Genomic DNA, 18,939 nt, shown 5'->3' on the forward strand with positions numbered 1-18,939 from the left:
TTTAAGTCTTCAGTTTACGCACCAAGTTCTTTTGTAAAGACGCTGTATTCTTGCATAGTACAAAATGGGAGGCACAAAATTATGCTAGTCAAACAAGCACTTTGCAAACCAAGAATTTACTTTGTGAGGAAATTGTTCTGATCAGTTGCAACCTTGGCAAACCTTTGACCGTTGAAATCTACAATATACAAAGAATTTGATGCCAACTAAATTTATAATTAAAAACCAAATGTGATTATAAAATTATCAGTTTTTATTCATGCTGTTTGCTATAACTTTATTTTAAATAAGACACGAGAACTATATACTGAAAGAAATACAAAACAAAAGCCACACGATGCATTATTTAAAGAAACATTGTGTGGAAACTCATAAATACTGTTTAGCACAATGGCTAGAAACAACAGCAAAACTATGTACAAAATTTGAAACAAGTTTTTAAACAATGCGTTCGACAAACAAAAAAGTTCTACATCTGGATGTAGGATACACTCAGAGTCTAATAATGTTTTAAATTTACATTTTTTTTTAAAGATCAGCTAATTTCCAACCTATTTGGTTTAAAACCTTTATAAAGTTCATAATCAAAACTGATTTGCAACAGTGTTTGGTAAAAATTAATATCTAGTTTCTCAGGCGAAAGATTAAGTTAAAGGGATTTTGGACACTGTCCCCCCCAGTAAGTTCTCTCCCTATATAGATATTCACCTCACGTCACTTGTACCAACTTGGTGGTAAAATTCAGCACCGGCTTCTGTAGTTGAATGCTGAGTGCTGAGTTCTTGTTCCGCAAAATAACAGACAAGTTTCTTCTTATCCTTTCCAGTGTAACACTTTTCAAATAACAGGAGTCATTTATCACATTGAATCCTTAAAAAGATAATCAGTCATGCGGAACCTTACTTCATCACGTTTCTGTCCCAAAGTACATTTTAGTTAAATAAATACGAAATAACTACAGTTTAAAAACTCTTTTTTAAAAAGAAATGCCACTTTACAGTAGCCACAGAAAGTTGTGCAAATAACGGTTTTAACATAAAAGGTGGGGTCAAGACGAGAAACTAAATATTAATTTTATTTCATCTTTGTAACACCATTTTACTTTGTGTATCTGCCAATTCCAAATTTCACACACAGAAAAGGGAACATATCTAACACAAGAACCTGAAGAGTCTAGTTATGTAACTTAAACATTTGAGCATTGAGATTTCTTCACAACATGGAATGTTTCTTAGATACAGCCCAGTTTTCAACACAACTGTATTTGCAACAGCTTAACAGTCTTCAACACCTGAAACATTTTTTCTTAAATTCTGAAATGTCAGAAAACGCTGATACGTTTCAAAACAATGGTTTATGTAAATTTTTGACTGAACATCCATGAAAAGAAGTGATGTCAGACATCACAGTGCTGGTTCTTCAATAGTCACTCTGGTCCAGGTATTTCCCGGTCAGAATGCACTTTTAGTTAAAGAAAGTGGAATGTAATGAGGAAAGGTTATGTAGAAAACGGAAAGGCAAGAGTGATGCTTACCCTAAACTCCCCCTTAGCTTGTTCAGCCACAAACTCGTTAAAATCCTATGTGGATATACATTCCAAATTACCTGAGTTTAGACTTCAACTGAAGTACCTGAAGCTAGGCCATAGGGTGGGCACTGTGCAACTGTTGTGGCCATTTTTTTTTTTTGCATTGTATGTGTTACAGAATTTATAAACTTAAACAACCTGGATTGTTTGTAAACAATATTTTTTTTCTCCATTGGACATAACACAACACAACATCTATTTTTTCTATCTTTTAGACAGGCATATTTTATATATAGAGCTTATTTTTACTGTAGGAATGGAACAGAACACAGGACAACAGTACTAATCCATCCAAACATACCATGTAATGCATAGTCTGCACTTTAAACACTCAAGCACGTGTTTTGCAAGCATCACTGCTTCACACAAACATTTCCTAAAAAAGGAATTCTATCCCTGCCAAGAACAGTGTAAGATATGCTAAAATTCTAAGAACCTTTGTTCAGAATGCAGGTGCTACTCCATGCAGACGATCAGATATATAGACCACCCCTACACAAGGGCAGAGGCCTGCTCCACCATAGGGAGGGGCATCAGTGGGAGGTGCAGGGATTAGATTATCACAAAGTTCTGAGCTGAGGAAAATTCTTCAGTTTGGGACTCTTGGAGCTGTTGCTGTGGACGCGATGTCTGCTGCATCAAGGCCTCAGAGTCCCTCGTGCTGGTGTCATCTGACAAAGGTGAGAATGAGACCTGAGATGGGAGCTGCTCAGCAGTCACAGTGTTGGATGCTATAATGGGACTGAGGCCAGAGATTGATGAGTTCTTGAGCAACAGATCAGAGGTGGAGAACAGAGGTCGGCTGACGATACTTACAGGAAAGAAAGCTGACCCTTTAGGAATGAAGTTCACCTTGTTTCTGTCAGGACAGGAAAACAAAGGGACATTGCTGGGAGGACGAGACCTAGGAGAGAGCAAAATTATTAATAAACTCAAAGATGTAATCTTTATGATGTCCATCATAGGCTCTTACTGCAGTTTCCAATATTCAGATAGAAAACAATTTTATGGATATGACATTACTAAAAGATTGCAACACAAGTGATATCATGGCAGTTTGAACTGTCATGGGAATGTCACTTTAAGAAATGTTTATCTGCTCAAGTGACTGCAGTGATGTCAGAGTGTGGGTGGAGCTGAGCTCTGGCTCTGCTTTTTAGTTTCGCTTTGAAGAAAAGCTTGTGTGTGTCTGTTTTTTAGTTTTGTTTTTAGTGTTGGAGCTGCAGCCAGCCAAAAATGTGTAATTTTGATCTCTCTGCAATCTATGACTATCTCTAGATCGTTTGGTGAATTCAGAGTGATAACTGCTCTCAGTAGAGAATTTAAACCTGACGTGCTTCTGTAAAAAAAGGTTTCTGTTTTATGGATGTTAAAAGGAAAGTTTAAGGATTACTTTGAGTGTTGTATTCTTTGGGGGTTGTATTTGAATTGATGGTTGCTAAGATGTTCACTATTTGTTTTAAAAAGGTTAACTGAGTTCATCGAATAAACATTGTTTTACTTTAAAAAATACTTTTAGATTTCTGCTGCACCACACTTGTAGAGTGGGCAGTGTGCTCCCCATACCACAATCTAATAAAGGTAGTGGATCGGGTGATCCACATGATATACTTTCGAGTTCTCTAAACCCTGGCCCATAACACAGCCTAAGAGAATTGGCAAGATTGAACACAACATTTATCATGTCCAATTAGAGGTTAAAGGAAGGAAAATGGCATGTAAATAGCATCTAAATAATCCAGATTCAAATAAACAGATTAATTTGACAATTCAAGATTTCTTTAAATTGGACATCAAGTATATTTGATATTTTTTCTACATAGAATAGACAAGAGGGAAAAACTCATATCACTGAAGACAGTCGTGCAAGTAGCGACCAGAGGTGTTGACTGTCCCAAGAGAATCCGTGTAGCCGAACCATGAACAAAACTCTGCATAATGATTTCTAAGATTTGTAAACTTGTTAGTAACAATTCCACAGCAAACAGCCTGCATATTCTCTTCTCCATTAGTATTCAAAGATGAAAGCAAAGAAAATGCAGTCCTCAAATACATCACAACCACTTCTATCTAATTAAAGAGACATTTTAATTTCTAATTTATTTCAATAAAACTAAAGCAGAATGTCATATTAAACAGTATGTCACGTAAAAGGCACAGAATGCAATGATGGGTTTTGTTTTAATCTTGTTCACACCACCAAAGGTCCCTAATGTTATTTGTTCATTAATAACAATGTACAGCATCAGCAGTAAATGCATTGGCTCACAAGCAATGTGGAGAAATCAAGCTAGTTTGTGTCACATTCTGGGTATGGTAATCTCACCAATGGCATCATACCATATCAGTTAATAAGCTTCTCTAATACTAATAATCTAAACCCAGTAAATGAAAAAAAAAATCATGCCAGAATGATTTTTACAATGTTAAATGTACCTGACACTGAAATGAATTTATCACACTTGGAAACATTCTTTGGGGTGAACACTAGGGATTTTATTTCTAGCATTTTCCTGTTGGATCCAGGTGTTTTCCTGAATTATAATTTTCCAACCCATCAGGTGTAATCTACAGACTTCCAAATTGATGCGCCTGAGCCTCATTTGTAAACAGCCTTCTATCTGGTAATGCCCTTTTAGTTGACTTTGTCATGCCATGAGATTGTGACAAAAAAATCCATAAGGAAACAAACTTTTACTGAAGTCAGAGTTCAAGCAAAAACAGCATTGATGTTTTCTGTTACTAGGGCCGACAATTTCCTTCAGGCATTTACTGGCTGATCTTGCAGTCTGCACATTTGGCTTTATTTGGGATTAATAATTCCCTAAGCAGTCATTTGACTGATCTGAGAATCTAAAGTAAATTGAATGTCAATTACCTTGTTCCATTCATTAAAGTATTAAGGACTCAGACAGAATAGTTGCCCACTGAGGGAAAAGGATAAATCAGCATAGGGAATATATTCTGATGTATGCATTCTTTAAAAAAGGCTTTAATATCATAATTTCAAAATACAGTCTCCTTTAGTTAGATCACTGCTCATAGATTTATATACAAAACCAAATATTTTCATTTGTACTAACATCACTTTTGTTGTTCTGTGGCCATTGGTCTCGTCAAAGACCAGAGGGAAAAAGCAGTATTAATGAAAATCCTTCATCATGCCTCAAAACATCCAACTGGGTGATTTATTTTTTTCCCAGCATAAGAATGACAAGAAATTACATCAAAGTATATTTTGCTTTGATGTCAAACATTCAGTTTTATGTAAAAGGTTGTTTAATGTTGTATTTTGTCATGAGTTTGCAATATGTTAAGAATAAATTATAAAATATTGTGATAACTCCCAAATCAGAGCTGTAGTCTTTCATAAAAGTTGTCTGAGCCTTTATGAAGTTTACGACTCTATTTGATCTTTGAAGAGCCCAACATTCCTCTAGGTAAACTCAAGGAATTCTGAGACTCTTTGGTTCCCCCTTTTCTCCCACAAACTGCTCACTCATGTCAACTCAATTCCCTGCTCAATATAAGGACTAAATCAAACGATTTGCAACCTTGTCTGTTTGACACATGAATTATCTTTCAGACCTAAATTTCCCTCCATTACAAAGACCACCTTGGTAGGGATGAAAGTTGGTGATGTTGCGAGTTGAATCTCAGTTTGTCCACTGTTAAAGCTCTCATAAATGGTTTTGCCAGCTCCAGTCTCGAATATTTCAATGTCATTTTTCTGGCCTCTGATTTATCACCTTTCATAAACTCTAGCTTGTCCAAAATTCTGCTGCCTATTTGTTATCCCATTCTAAGTACCTCTTGCCTATCATTGGGTGGGTTTGCTCCGGGTGCTCCAGTTTCCATCCACAAGCCCCGAAAGACGTGCTGTTAGAGGGAGAATTCAGTATGTCCAAATTACCTAACCTGTGTACCCAAACAGGCACCGGAGAGTGGTGACTAGGGGCTTTTCACAGTAACTTCATTGCAGTGTTTATGTAAGCCTACTTGTGACAATAAAGATTCTCAAAATTAAGGCTAGTGAGAAGGAGAATGGAAGAATCTTGCCTTTGTACCCTTCTCTATTGCAGTGATCTCCTTCAGCCCTATAACTCTTGTGCATTCCCTTATTCCTCCACTCAATCACAGTGGCAGTCTTCAACTACCAAGATCCCAGTCTCCCGAATTTCCATTTCTCCAACTCTGATCTCTTGTGCATTCCCCTATTCCTCCCCTCAATCACATTGGCAGTCTTCAACTACCAAGGTCCCAGTCTCCCAAATTTCCTCCTGTCTCCAAAACCTCCTGTCAACCCATTTACTATTACCAAGGATACAATAACATAGCAGTTATAGTATTGGACTCAATCCAGAGGCCTGGCAGCTCACCACCACTTTCAAGGGTAATCAGTATAGGCATTAAATATTTGCCCACATTCCATGAATGAGCGCAAAATAAGTTTTTCATCATCTTCTGTTGCTTTGTCTCACAATAATTTTTTTTTCACGCATGTACAGGAGAAGTGCCTTGGAACGTTTGTTCCTCTATATACTTAACACTATTTAAATGCAAGTTGTTATTATTTTGGCCCATTCCTTCACACCGGCTGAATTTATTAACCTTAATATGCACTGGATCTTGACAGTAATTGCACACAGAATATTCTTCAAATGAAAATCATACCTCAAATATCTTCATCAAGTAAATCTACTCCTGCATTCCCCATTTCTGAGATCTTCTTTCCCTTGCACTATTTCATTTATTTTTCCTTTAATTTTGTATATTTGTTTTATAAATCATTTTCCTTTCATTCACATTTTATTAATCTTATTGAATTGCTATCTGTTTTTGCTTTTAGATTAACAGAGTTCTCCCTCATCTTCGACTGCACGATTATGTATAATATTCATCAGCAAATTATGTGATATATAAATTAATATTCTTTGATAATGTTTGTAAAGAATGCCACAGGGCAAATTTTAATTATATTTCAATGCTGCAACCACAAACTGTGTACTACAGGGCTAAAGTGTGGTCAATTTGTAAATGTGTGCTATAATTTCTGAGGTAATTCATTTACTATTCCACTTATAGAAATGGACACGTAAAGTATATTGCATCTAACACTAATTTTCTTAATCTTGAACTACTAGTACCATATAAGTGAATGACTCTTATATAAGACCAATCAGTTCACTGTAATGGTGTCAAATGTTTGCTAAAGCAATCCCAAACTAACCCCCAACCCCATGTTCTCTCCCTGCTGCCCTGCATGTCTAGCTTCTGAGTGTTGTTGGAGTTTCATTGACGAGGCAATTGGAGAGAATTCCATCGCACTTCTGAAACATGTAGATGGTGGTCTGACTTTCAGGAGAGATGAGGTGCGTTATTCACCGCAGAATTCCCAACCTCTAACCTGCTCTTGTAGCCATAGTATCAATGATCTTCCTTCCATCATAAGGCCAGAAGTGGGGATGTTCACTGATGGTTACACAATGTTCAGCACCATTCGCAACTCCTCAGATACTGAAGTAGTCCATGCACAAATACAACAAGACCTGGACAAAATCCAGACTTGGCATGCTACCTGGCCAGTAACATTGGCTCGACAAGTACCTGGCAATGACCATCTCCAATGAGAGATAATCTAACAATTCCCCCATCATATTCAATGGCTTACAATCGCTGAATTCTCCACTACCAATATCCTGGGGGTTACCATTTACCAGAAACTTAACTAGAATAGCCATATAAATACTGTGACTACATTAGTAGGTCATAAGCAAGGGATCCTGTGGTGAGTAACAAACCTCCTGATTCCTCCGCCTGACCACATCTGCTAAGTCAGGAGTAGAATCATAGAATCCCTACAGTGCAGGAGGCGGCCATTTGGCCCATTGAGTCTGCACTGACCCTCCAAAAGAGCATGCTACCTAGGCCCACTTCCCCATCCTATCCCCGTAACCCCACCTAACCTGCACATCTTTGGATACTAAGGGGCAATTTTATCATGGCCAATTCACCGAACCTGCAAATCTTTGGATTGTGGGAAGAAACTGGAGCACCCGAAGGCATCCCATCCAGACACGGGAGAAAGTGGCCATCATTTTGCAGTCTTCTTTCGACCTAGGAGTGGTACCAGAGGACTGAAGAATTGTAAATGCTATATCCTTGTTCAGAAAAGTGTGTAAAAGTTAAGTCCAGGAATCACAGATCAGTCAGTTTAATCTCAGTAATGGGAAAACTTCTGGAAATGATAATTCAGGACAAAATTAATAGTCATTTGGGGAAATGTGGGTTAATAAAAGAAACAGTATGGATTTGTTAAGAGCAAATCACATTTAACTAACTTAGAGGTGTTTGGTGTGGTAACAGAAGGGGCTGATTAAGGTCATGCTGTTTCTGTGTTGTTCATTGACTTGCAGAAGGCTGCACACACTCCTGACTTTGCGTGCAGGTTTGTTGTGCAGCACTGCAAAGTGATAGCTCATGGAATAAAAGGGACAGTAGCATCATGATAGAAAAGAAGAGCAATGGTTAATGCAGGGTTTTTCAAAGTGGGCGGGCGCGGGCAGGTGTCAGAAGGGCTGCGGAGGCAGGATCGAATTGTTTCACGCTGCGCCCATCAGCCACTAAGGCAGAGTTTCCCACTGGCAGCATTCAGAAGCCCGCAGGGAAAATCCTACTTAAAATGTTAAATGAGTCCTCTCCTTAAACAACAGATTACAATGAGGACAGATTTGACTGTTAGGAATTCTGGCTTATTGTACTAGATTCATGTTTATCAATATTTCTCCTTCAATAATTTTAAATACTATAATTGGTCTCGGGGACATAGGAGCTGATGGACATACATTTATCAGGACAATTATGATGGAGTGACTACAACTCGGGGGAAGTGATCATGTGTGAACTACTGTAGGTCAGAACAGAACTATTTTTCATATCTTAAAATCCTTCCCTAATTTGTGCTTCTCATATCTATCTAGAAATGTGATAAAGCCAGGCCCTGGTGAGTGAAGGGTGTCTAGGCTGGCATTTGATTAACCTATCAAATTGTTAAAAAGGGGGAGGCAACTTCTCTATTGAAGGGTAGGATTGGCAAGATCATAAATATCGTACCAATCGATTATTCTGTCAGCTGACAAAGAGAGGGAGTCACCTACTCTTGTTAAATGATCAAGGTGAAATTGCACATTTGCTCGGGGACAAGTTCATATCGTCCTATTCAAAATTCAGTTCTAAATGCTGAATATAATTGAGCATTGGAACTGTTTAGATAGATCTGCAAATTAAGACTGCTTTGTGACTCTGCACATTTGTTTTTAACCCCTTCTGCAAAGGCCACGAAAACTGTCAGTCCCTGCTCTCTCTATTTTAATTAAATGCCTGCCCACTATGCTGATTTCACATGTCTATGAATGCGCATGTATGCAATCACACAACTCATCCACTTAATGTAAATCTCAGCGGTTTCAACACTTGGAATATGGAAGACTCCATGTCGCTGAAAAAGAGTAGGATGTCTGAAAAAATGATACACCTTTTACTTTCTCTTACCCTTCATGTTAGCTTTGAGCTACATTTTTGCGAGCAATAATTAAAACAGCAAAATATTACTTCAGAATGTGTGTTTCATAATACAAACGTTGATCCCTATAAATACTCAGCCAGCTAGGCAGTGTGTTCAATGATAAAAACGAAAAGGCTGAACGTTTCAGATCGATGACCTTCCTTCCCAGCCATCAGGTGCTGTCTGATCTGCTGAGTATTTCCAGTATTGTTTGTTTTAAAGTCAGGGGTCGGTATTCTCCACTCCCGGGACTAAGTGCCCGCGCCATCGTGAACGGCGTCATGTTTCACGACGGCGTGAACAGGTCCCAGGCACAACCTATTCTGACCCCCACACGGGGCCAGCACGGCGCTGGAGTGGTTCACGCTACTCCAGTGTCCCTACGCAGCGCCAAATGGGCACCGCGCCAACCCATGCATACGTAGTTGGGGCAGCTCAATCCTGCGCATGCACGGGGAACATCTTACGCGGGCCGGCCCCTCACCAACATGGCGCCGGTGTTCTGGGGCCGGCCGTGGAAGGAGGCAGGCTCCGGGGGGGGGGGGGGGGGGGGGCAGACCTCATCAGGCACCCCCCCCCCCCCCCCCCCCGGGTGAAGGAGTCCCCCCTCACAGACCGCCCCCAGCGACCAGGGGTGGACGGCGCCGGCGGGAACCTGTCGTGTCAGAGCGGCCACTCGGCCCATCTGGGCCGGAGAATCGCCGCTCGTCATTTGCGGCGATTCGCTGAGCGTCCTGGCAAGATTCGCAGGGTGCTGGTTTCATTTGGGGGGGGGGGGGAAAGAGAATACCACGTGCGGGGGTCAGGGTGGCGTGGCGCAATTCGCGCGGCGCCCCGCCGATTCTCCCACCTGGCGTGGAGAGGGAAGAATACCACCCAGGTGCTTCGCATTTTGGGGGTTGATTAGCTCAATTATCCTGTCCTCACTCAATGCGGACATAAATTCAGTGCACAAGGGGCTACTGAATAGTGATTAAGAACAGGAAACACAGATGTGGGTGGCACAGAAGCACAGTGGTTAGCACTGCAGCCTCGCAGCTCCAGGGACCTGGGTTCAATCCTGGCCTTGGGTGGCTGTGTGGAGTTTGTACCTTGTCCCCGTGTCTGCGTGGGTTTCCTCCGGGTGCTCCGCTTTCCTCCCTCAGTCTAAAGTTGTGCAGCTTAGGTGGATTGGCCATGCTAAATTGCTCATTAGTGTCGAAAATGATGAGTAGGTTAGCTTAAGGGATTATTAGGGTAGGCAGAGGGAATGAGCTTGGGTGGAGTCCTTTTTTGGAGGGTGGATGCAGACTCGATGGGCTGAATGGCCTCTTTCTGCATTGTAGGGATTCTGTGATTTTCTTTCCCTCCCTTGCCGGGGTAAGAAAACCTTAGTGTCTCAAACACTGCCTTGACTCAAGATAGACTGGGTATGCGAACATGGCATGGGTCCCAAAAGTTGGTCGGCTTGGGCCCCAAAGGTTGGCCAGTTGGCAAACATGGATCTTGGGGAAAGTTAGAAAAACACTGGGTTAATGGATGTTTTTTTGAACTGGAGCAAAGTTTTTAGTGGAGTTCCCCAGGGGTTGGTGTTGGGATCCTCACTCTTTACATTTATTAATGATCAAGACTTGGTGTACAGAGTCTCATTTCAAAATTAACAGCTGATATGAGACTTGGAAGTTTTGTGATAAAAGCAAATTATTGCGGATGCTGGAATCTGAAACCAAAGAGAAAATGCTGGAAAATCTCAATAGGCCTGGCAACATCTGGAGGGAGAGAAAAGAGCTAACATTTCGAGTCCACATAACCCTTTGTCAAATCACAGCTTTGACAAAGGGTCATCTGGACTCAAAACGTCAGCTCTTTTCTCTCCCTACAGATGCTGCCAGACCGGAGATTTTCCAGCATTTTCTCTTTGCAAGTATTGTGAACTATAAGGAGGCGGGTGTAGAACTTCAAAAGTTGACAGAATGGGTGAGCAAGTGGCAGATGAACTTCGATGTAGAGAAATGTAGGAACCATGTGAAAAAACAATATAAAATATAGGATTCAGAAAGTGTTGCAGGAGCAGATGGGCCTGGGTGTATACGTGCATGGATCAATGAAAGTTGCAGGAAAGGCTGAGAGCATCTTAAAAACATGTCCATCATTATAGGCTATACAAATAGAGCAAAGAGTAGACAAGTAAGAAAGAGATCTTAAACTCAGACAGTTTCGGCCTCAACTGGAATATAGCGTCTTGTTCCAGATGCCACAATTTAGAAAAGATATGGAGGCATTAGTGCGGAAAAGATTCACGAAAATGGTCCTGAGACTGGGGAACTTCAGCTACGGAGATAGATCGGAAAAACCAAGAGGAGATTTGATAGAGGTATTCAAGATCGTCACTGGTTCGGACAGATCGGGAAAAACTGTTGCCACTGGTGGAGGGATCAAGAACAAGAGGGCACAGATTCAAGGTAATTGGTAAAAGAAAGAATGACAGCAGGAGGAAAAGCTTCTTCATACAGCAAGCAGTTGGGATCTGGAATGCACTGTCCGAAAGTGTGGGAAGGTAGATTCAATTGAGGCATTCAAGAGGAAGTTGCATTGTTATCTGAGAAAGCACAATGTGCAGGTATACAGGGAGAAGGCAGAGGAATGGCAAAATGTTCCTGCAGAGAACTGACACAAACACAACAGGTCAAATGGCATCATCCTGTCCTGTAACAATTCTGTATAAATACTGCTCTTGATCTGATCTCCTAGATTCATATTCTGCAATCTAGTTGTTTTCAATTTAAAATGCACTTATAATCTCTACCAGAGATTTTATTGGAAAATATCTCATTGGGAATGGAGTTTCATTCCTTGGTACAAAAGAATATTCAATATGTGCCAGTTGTAGTCCTCTTGTGTGTATGAAAGAGTAGCTACATATCAGCATCTCATTGAAGTTAGCATCATATTTACCGGTAAGAAAACTGAAAAGAATCTCTTGGCATTTATGCTCTTTTTAGTTACCAAATATTTCAAAATGTGCATGTCCAATAAAGAACTTGTATTTAGCTATGATAACACCTATGTAAAAGTAGATTCCAAACCATCTGAAATTCTTTTATCTTTTCTAGTTTGGAATATGGGGCGGAATTCTCCGCCACCCGGGAATTGGCAGGGGCGGGAATCACGCCCCGCCGATCGGCGAGGCCCCTGCGGCAATTCTCCGGCCCGCGATGGGCCGAAGTCCTGCCGCTGGGAGGCCTCTCCCGCCGCCGTGGTTTGAACCGCCTCTGGTGGCGGCGGGATCGGCGGCGCGAGTGGGCCCTCGGGGTCCTGGGGGGGCACGGGGCGATCGGACCCCTGGGGGTGCCCCCCACGGTGGCCAGGCCCACGATGGGGGCCCACCGATCGGCGGGCGGGCCAGTCCCGTGGGGGCACTCTTTTTCTTCCGCCGCAGCCACGGCCTCCACCATGGCGGAGGTGGAAGAGAATCCCCCAGCGCGCATGCGCCGGTGGTGACGTCAGCGGCAGCTGACGCACCGGCGCATGCGCAAACTGGCGAAGGCCTTTCGGCCAGCCCGGGGCGACAAAAGCAGCTGGTGCCGGTTTGGGCGCCAGTCGGTGTGGTGCCAACCGCTACAGTGCGGGCCTAGCCCCTCAATGTGAAGGCTTGGCCCCTCAAGATGCGGAGAATTCCGCACCTTTGGGGAGGCCCGACGCCGGAGTGGTTGGCACCACTCCGCTACGCCGGGACCCCCCTGCCCCGCCGGTTATGGGAGAATTTCTAATATTTTTAGCAAAACTTTAAAAATATAATGTTATTTAATCCCAAATAGATGCAGTATGTTTAGCTTATTTACAACAAGTAACTAGCAAGAAGAATAACAGGAATAAATACTTACGTAATTTCCTCAAAGACCTTCACTTTCTCACATCCCTCTGGAGGTTCTCTTTTGAACATATAGCTGTTGTTTGGTTTGGGTGATGAAGCATACTTAGGGAGTGGTGAGTTACTACCGCTGTCTGAAAAGACAAAAGGAAGAGATCACTGAAGATGCACAAAGAAACAAATTAGTCCAAATATGGTTAATCTAAAAATCAGATACACAATGGTGGGATTAAAACCTTGCTTTCGTTGAAAAGCAATAATAGCATTTTTTATAGTACAAGATACCACCTGTCTCAAACAAACTCAAGCTTCAAGATAGTATTAACATAGCATAAAACTGCGGTAAATTGCTCCAGCATTAAGTATTTCTTAGCAGTATACAATAAACACTTCAAACAAGTTGGTTTACAGAAAGTTTCGGAAGCTCTTTATCAAAATAAAATGTAATTGGTAAAAGATGCAAAGGTGAACAGCATGAAACTAGATGAAAAACGTTTTGGATTGAAATGTAAAAATCAAATCCAGTTTTTTAAATAATCTTTATTATTGTCACAAATCGGCTTACATTAACACTGAAATGAAGTTACTGTAAAAATCCCCTAGTCGCCACATTCCAGCGTCTGTTCGGGTACACGGAGGGAGAATTTATAATGTCCAATTCACCTAACAAGTATGTCTTTTGGAAACTGGAGCACCGGAGGAAACCTATGCAGACACACGAAGAACATGCAGACTCCGCACAGACAATGACCCAAGCCTGGAATCGAATCCTAGTCACTGATGCTGTGAAGCAACAGTGCTAACCACAATGCACCATGCCACCCAGTTGATGGCTAGGAACATGTGAAGAAACCAAATATACACCGAGAAGGTCATTCATCCTGCCACAGAAAGCAGCTCATCACAACACATGAAAAGTTTTTTTATTTAAATAGGAAAAGAGCAGAAATTCAGATAAATATTTTTTTTCAATGAGAACAGGATATTAACTGGTAATAAATGCCTACCAACACATTTAATGAATATTAAATCTTCTAAAAATATTTACTTTGGATGTTCATAACAGTGATTATGTATTTTATTTCACTAAAACTAAACTTCAATTTGTTTTTACACTAAACATTCTGTTTCAATGTTTAGCATGTAGCTGAATGGGCTTCACACAGCTTCTTTTAACAAGGTTCTTGCAGTAACCACACTGCAATGTAACATAAGTGATACTGAAAATCGACCATTTGAACAAAAAAACAGCATGTACAAAGGAGACAGCCAACATAAATGGAGTATTCAGCACATAAATATTCTATTCCTGATGGCAGGACAGTCAGTGACCTTTTACAACTTCACAGTAAAGATCAGTCTCTGCTGAGAACTTAGTTGCAAGGTTTTTCATTACAAAATGCACACAGCTCAGTACCACTTCTGCATTATCAACAGATACAGCTATCAGTCCGATAATTCTGAACCTTATCCGCTGCTATAAAATTTCTAAATTCAGGCGATGGATATTTTATATATCAGCAAAGAGTTACATTTGAACTTGTTCATAAAAGTGCAATTTTAACTCAAGTATTGAAATTTACAACCATTTGTCCAGCTGCACAAAAAAGAATTGTTAATTTCTTTAATGTGTTCATTCATTAGTTCCTCCGTGGGTACAGACCAGTTGGGTCAAACAGTTTGTTGCCACATTGTAATTTGCGTAAATCTATGCATCCTCCCAATTCTCTGTTTGTGGCCTCAACAGCTAAATAAGCACCCACTGTAAGCTCCGGTCAAAGACCATTTAGAAGAAAACATACTGGAATGAAAAGTGAACCTGTTCTTAACCACACTTTCTACATTACACTATTTTCTTTTCAATATTCTCCATGTCTGGGTAAGTATGCTTTTAAATGTGATTGATTACTGAAACCCTGTATCATTCTACCCCACTTACCTGTACAAGCACAGTTTTATTCATAAATTATTTAGAATTTTGCATAAGTACATAATTTTCAATTGAGGAAAATCAATCCATACAAATATCAGGCACCACACATTGAAACATCCGAAATATGGTGCAGGCCTGTGTCAAATTAGATATTTATCCTGTGATTCAAAATGTCAACAACAATAACAGCGTGTCTGTACATAGTTCCTTTAATGTAATGAAATGTCCCAAGCACTTCATATGAATGTAGTAAAACAAAATATGACACAGAACCACAGAAGGAGATAGCACGTCAGATAACCAAAGGTTTGGTCAAAGAGGTAGGTTTTAGGAATGTCAAAGGAGGAACGCAAGATAAAGAGGCAGGGAGATGTGGGTAGGGTATTCCAGAGCTTGGGACCAAGGCAACTGAAGGTCTGGCCACCAATGACAAAGCAATTGGGGATTCATAAGGCTAGAATTAGAGGTGTACAGATACGCTGTGGGAAATGACAAAGATAGTGAGGGACAAGGGCATGGAGACATTGGAAAACAAGGATGAAAACTTTAAAATCACAACGCTGTTTGAGCAGGACTCAATAATGGAGCTCAGCGAGCCCAGGGATTATAGCGGAATGGGTCTTGCTGTGAGTTAAAATGCAGACAGCAGAGTTTTGGCTGATCTCAAGGTTTGAAGTGGATAGACTATTGGAGTCCAGCCAGGAGTTTGTTAGAATAGTCGAGTCTGGAGGTACTAAAGGCATGAATTAAGGACTGTCTTCATCTGCGTCATCAATGACCTTCCCTCCATCATGTCAGAAATGGGGATGTTTGTTGATGACTGGGGTGTTCAGTACCATTCACTGCTCCTCAGGTACTGAAGCAATCCATGTTCATATGCAAGCAAGACCTGGAGAGCTTTCAGACTTGGTAAAGTGGCAAGGAAAATTCAAGCCACACAAGTGCCAGGCAATGATCATCTCTTGACATTCAATGGCATTACCACTGCTGAATTCTCACTTTCTACATCCTAGACATCATTACTGACCAGAAATATAAATACTGCACCTACAAGAGGTCAGAGGCGGGAATTGTTTGGCGAGTAACTCACCCTTGACTCCTCAAAGCCTGTTCATCATCTACAAGGCACAAGTCAGTTGTGTGATGGAATACTCTCCACTTGTCCGAATGAGTGCTGCTCCAACAACATTCAAGAAGCACAACATCATCCAGGACAAAACAGCCATCTCGATTGGGTCCCCATTCAACATCTTAAACATTCGCTCCCTCCACCATTGATACATAGTGGAAGCAGTGTGCATAATTTGCAAGATGCACAGCAACAACTCGCCAAGGCTTCTTCAATAGCACCTTCTAAACCCCTAATCTCTACCACCTAGGATAAGGTTGACAGATGCATAGGAACACCACCACCTGCAACTTCCTCTCCAAGCCACACACCACTCTGACTTGGAATTATATTTCTACATTTTCTCTTGCTGTTGGGTCAAAATCTTTGAACTCCCTTCCTAACAAGTAATGTAGATGTACCTACACCAGATGGGCTGCAGTTGTTCAAGATGGTGGCTCACCACCAGCACCTTCTCAAAGGCAATTAGAAATGAGTAACAAATGCTGGCATTGCCAGTGATGCTCACATCCCATAAAAGAATAAAAAATGAACTGAGAGGAATGAAGTAGGGCGATGTTATGGAGATGGATGTAGACAGTTTTAACGATAGCACGAATAGAAGGACAGAATCCTCCCGGATCAAATATGACACCAATGTTGCAAGCAGACTGGCTTAATCTCAGACCATGTCCAGAAAGGGATGGAACTGGGAGCTAGGGAAGACTAAAAACAATAGCTTCAGTCTTCCCAATATTTCTTTGGAGGAAAATTATGCTCATCTAGCACTGGATTTCGGTTAACCTGTCTGATAATTTAGCAACAGTGGATGACTCAAAAGAGGTAGAGCTGGGTATCGTCTGGTACTCATGCAAAAACTAATGTCGTACATTTGAAAGGGCATCGAAGGGCACCTTATAGATGAGGAATAGAAGGGGGCGCTCAGATAAATTCTTGTCCAGTTCACATTTAAGCCAACATTTTAAATAGATAATGTAAAGAACTCTTAAAAGGGTTCTGTTTTAGTTACATTCAAAGAAAGAGGCTGAATGGAGAAGTAATATTTCATGGAGAAAAACAAAACTTCATTCCACAAACAAGTTAAAAGAACAGCTCTCATCCCGTAACGTGTGATGTCCCTCACCTACATGTGCAAAATGCAGGGTTATTCAACTGGCAGCAGGCAGTCCTCATAATGGAGCACAAATTATGCTTTGGCTGCAAACCAGAGTGTAATTATAAGAGACTATTGTAATTGTTACCACAACACAGCAGTAGCTATGATCTTTTGGTGTGCTTGCTAACCCAATATTAAATAAGACGGCGGCATCAAGGAGGATAGACCTGTAAGGTATAAATGTTGCACTGGCTTTTTTTTCCATAGGCATTTAATACAATTAGCATGTGCATCATAAGCAAGGAACATACACAAGAAAATAAAGAGAACAGCTTCCTTTCAGCATGATTCCCCTGGAGAGACTAGAGGAATTTAGACTGTATACCTCAAAACATTTTCCAATGTTAATACTGTTAACACATCAACAGTTTACAGAAACAGGATAATAAAAATTTTCAGTCACCAGTTCATTGTTCCAAGCAAACCATTTAATGCAGAATTCCTTCCTTAAAGATACCACACAAGCCTGTACACCTTTTTTTGAGAAGGCTAAAGAAAAAAAATCACAAGCTCAGCTTTAAATTTTATAACTATTCGAAACAACATAAACATTTCACAATATACTATTTGTTATCATCACTGGATTTGAAAGAAGAAACCAGATTCTTTCCTTTTTCCCATTTTAGTTTCTAAACAAAGGCTTTTTTTCTCAGGGAAAAATGGCAAGCAAGATTCCTGAAGCAGTTTATGCCAGCTATTGCTAGCTATTCACTAGCACAAAAAGGTTTTTCTCTTCAAAGATGAAGACATTATTCAGAGTTTAAATTTATGGGAAATTAAACTTGATTCTTTTACATTTGGTGGAGAAGCAGGGAAATGAAGGGTTTCGCAAACCTTTTGTTGCATGCTACACAAGTGACTAGTGGTGCATGATAATCATCACGTCTTGTATTTGTAATTGAAATATATTGCTGACACTCACCGTCCAGACTCTCATTGGGAAATCACAGCCTGAAAAGGTTTAATAGTAACTTGTAAAATAGAATTGTATAGAATTGGACATATAACTGAAAAGGAAACATTTTCTGGGCTTTAGGGACCGAAATGTGGAGCAGAACTAATTAGAAAGCGCTTTCAAAGAACTGGCACAGGCATGAAGGGTCAAGTGGTTTCCTTGTCTGTTGTGTGCTTCCATGGCATAAAGGGGAAGAACATGTCCCAGCATGCGTCAGCACTTTTGAGAAAGAGGAGGTTGTCTCAATCTGGGACGGATGCAACACATCTTTATAAATGGCAATCTTGCATCTTCCTTACTACACACGTCCTGACCTTCACATTGCCTTGCAGTTGAACCACGATTTTACGGAATTAAATGGTTTACTGTTAGGAATACCATCATGTCACAAAAACAGATATCTAGGTTGCACTCACAATGTCAGGGCTCACATCCACCATTTTACACAATTACTGACAATGCAACATTGCTGGATCCTTGATGTAGAAGTACACATGCAAGAATCACTTTGCTACATTGCCCTGAAGAGGGAAAAATGGTTGAACTGAAAAGAAATAGTTCTCAAATGTACATACATTGACAGGATGATCAAACTATTTCTACAAGAGGGAAGAGGGAGAGAAGATGATTTCTAAAATACAGACAGTTTGACAAAAAGAAAAATCACAGGATTCTAATACAATTTTAAGAACGTATTATGTCCATTTTATGGTGTCTAACCCATGACATACCAAATGGTTGACAGACTAACAGGAGGATACCTA

General features: G+C 40.6%; 1 protein-coding gene across 3 annotated transcripts in view; it reads right to left on the minus strand.

The window, feature by feature from the left end:
* Nucleotides 1-230: 230 nt before the first annotated feature.
* LOC119966193 (glucocorticoid-induced transcript 1 protein-like) overlaps nt 231-18,939 on the minus strand; it is a 252,601-nt gene continuing 233,892 nt past the window's right edge. For all 3 annotated transcript variants that reach the window (XM_038797519.1, XM_038797521.1, XM_038797520.1), the window contains 2 exons: nt 13,016-13,136; nt 231-2,492 (listed from right to left, as the gene is read on the minus strand). In XM_038797519.1, coding sequence (XP_038653447.1) covers nt 2,141-2,492; nt 13,016-13,136 — 473 coding nt within the window. In that variant the 3' untranslated portion in view covers nt 231-2,140. The remainder of the gene's footprint in view (nt 2,493-13,015; nt 13,137-18,939) is intronic.

The sequence above is a fragment of the Scyliorhinus canicula genome, chromosome 5 (assembly GCF_902713615.1).
Source record: "Scyliorhinus canicula chromosome 5, sScyCan1.1, whole genome shotgun sequence".
Lineage (NCBI taxonomy): Eukaryota > Metazoa > Chordata > Chondrichthyes > Carcharhiniformes > Scyliorhinidae > Scyliorhinus > Scyliorhinus canicula.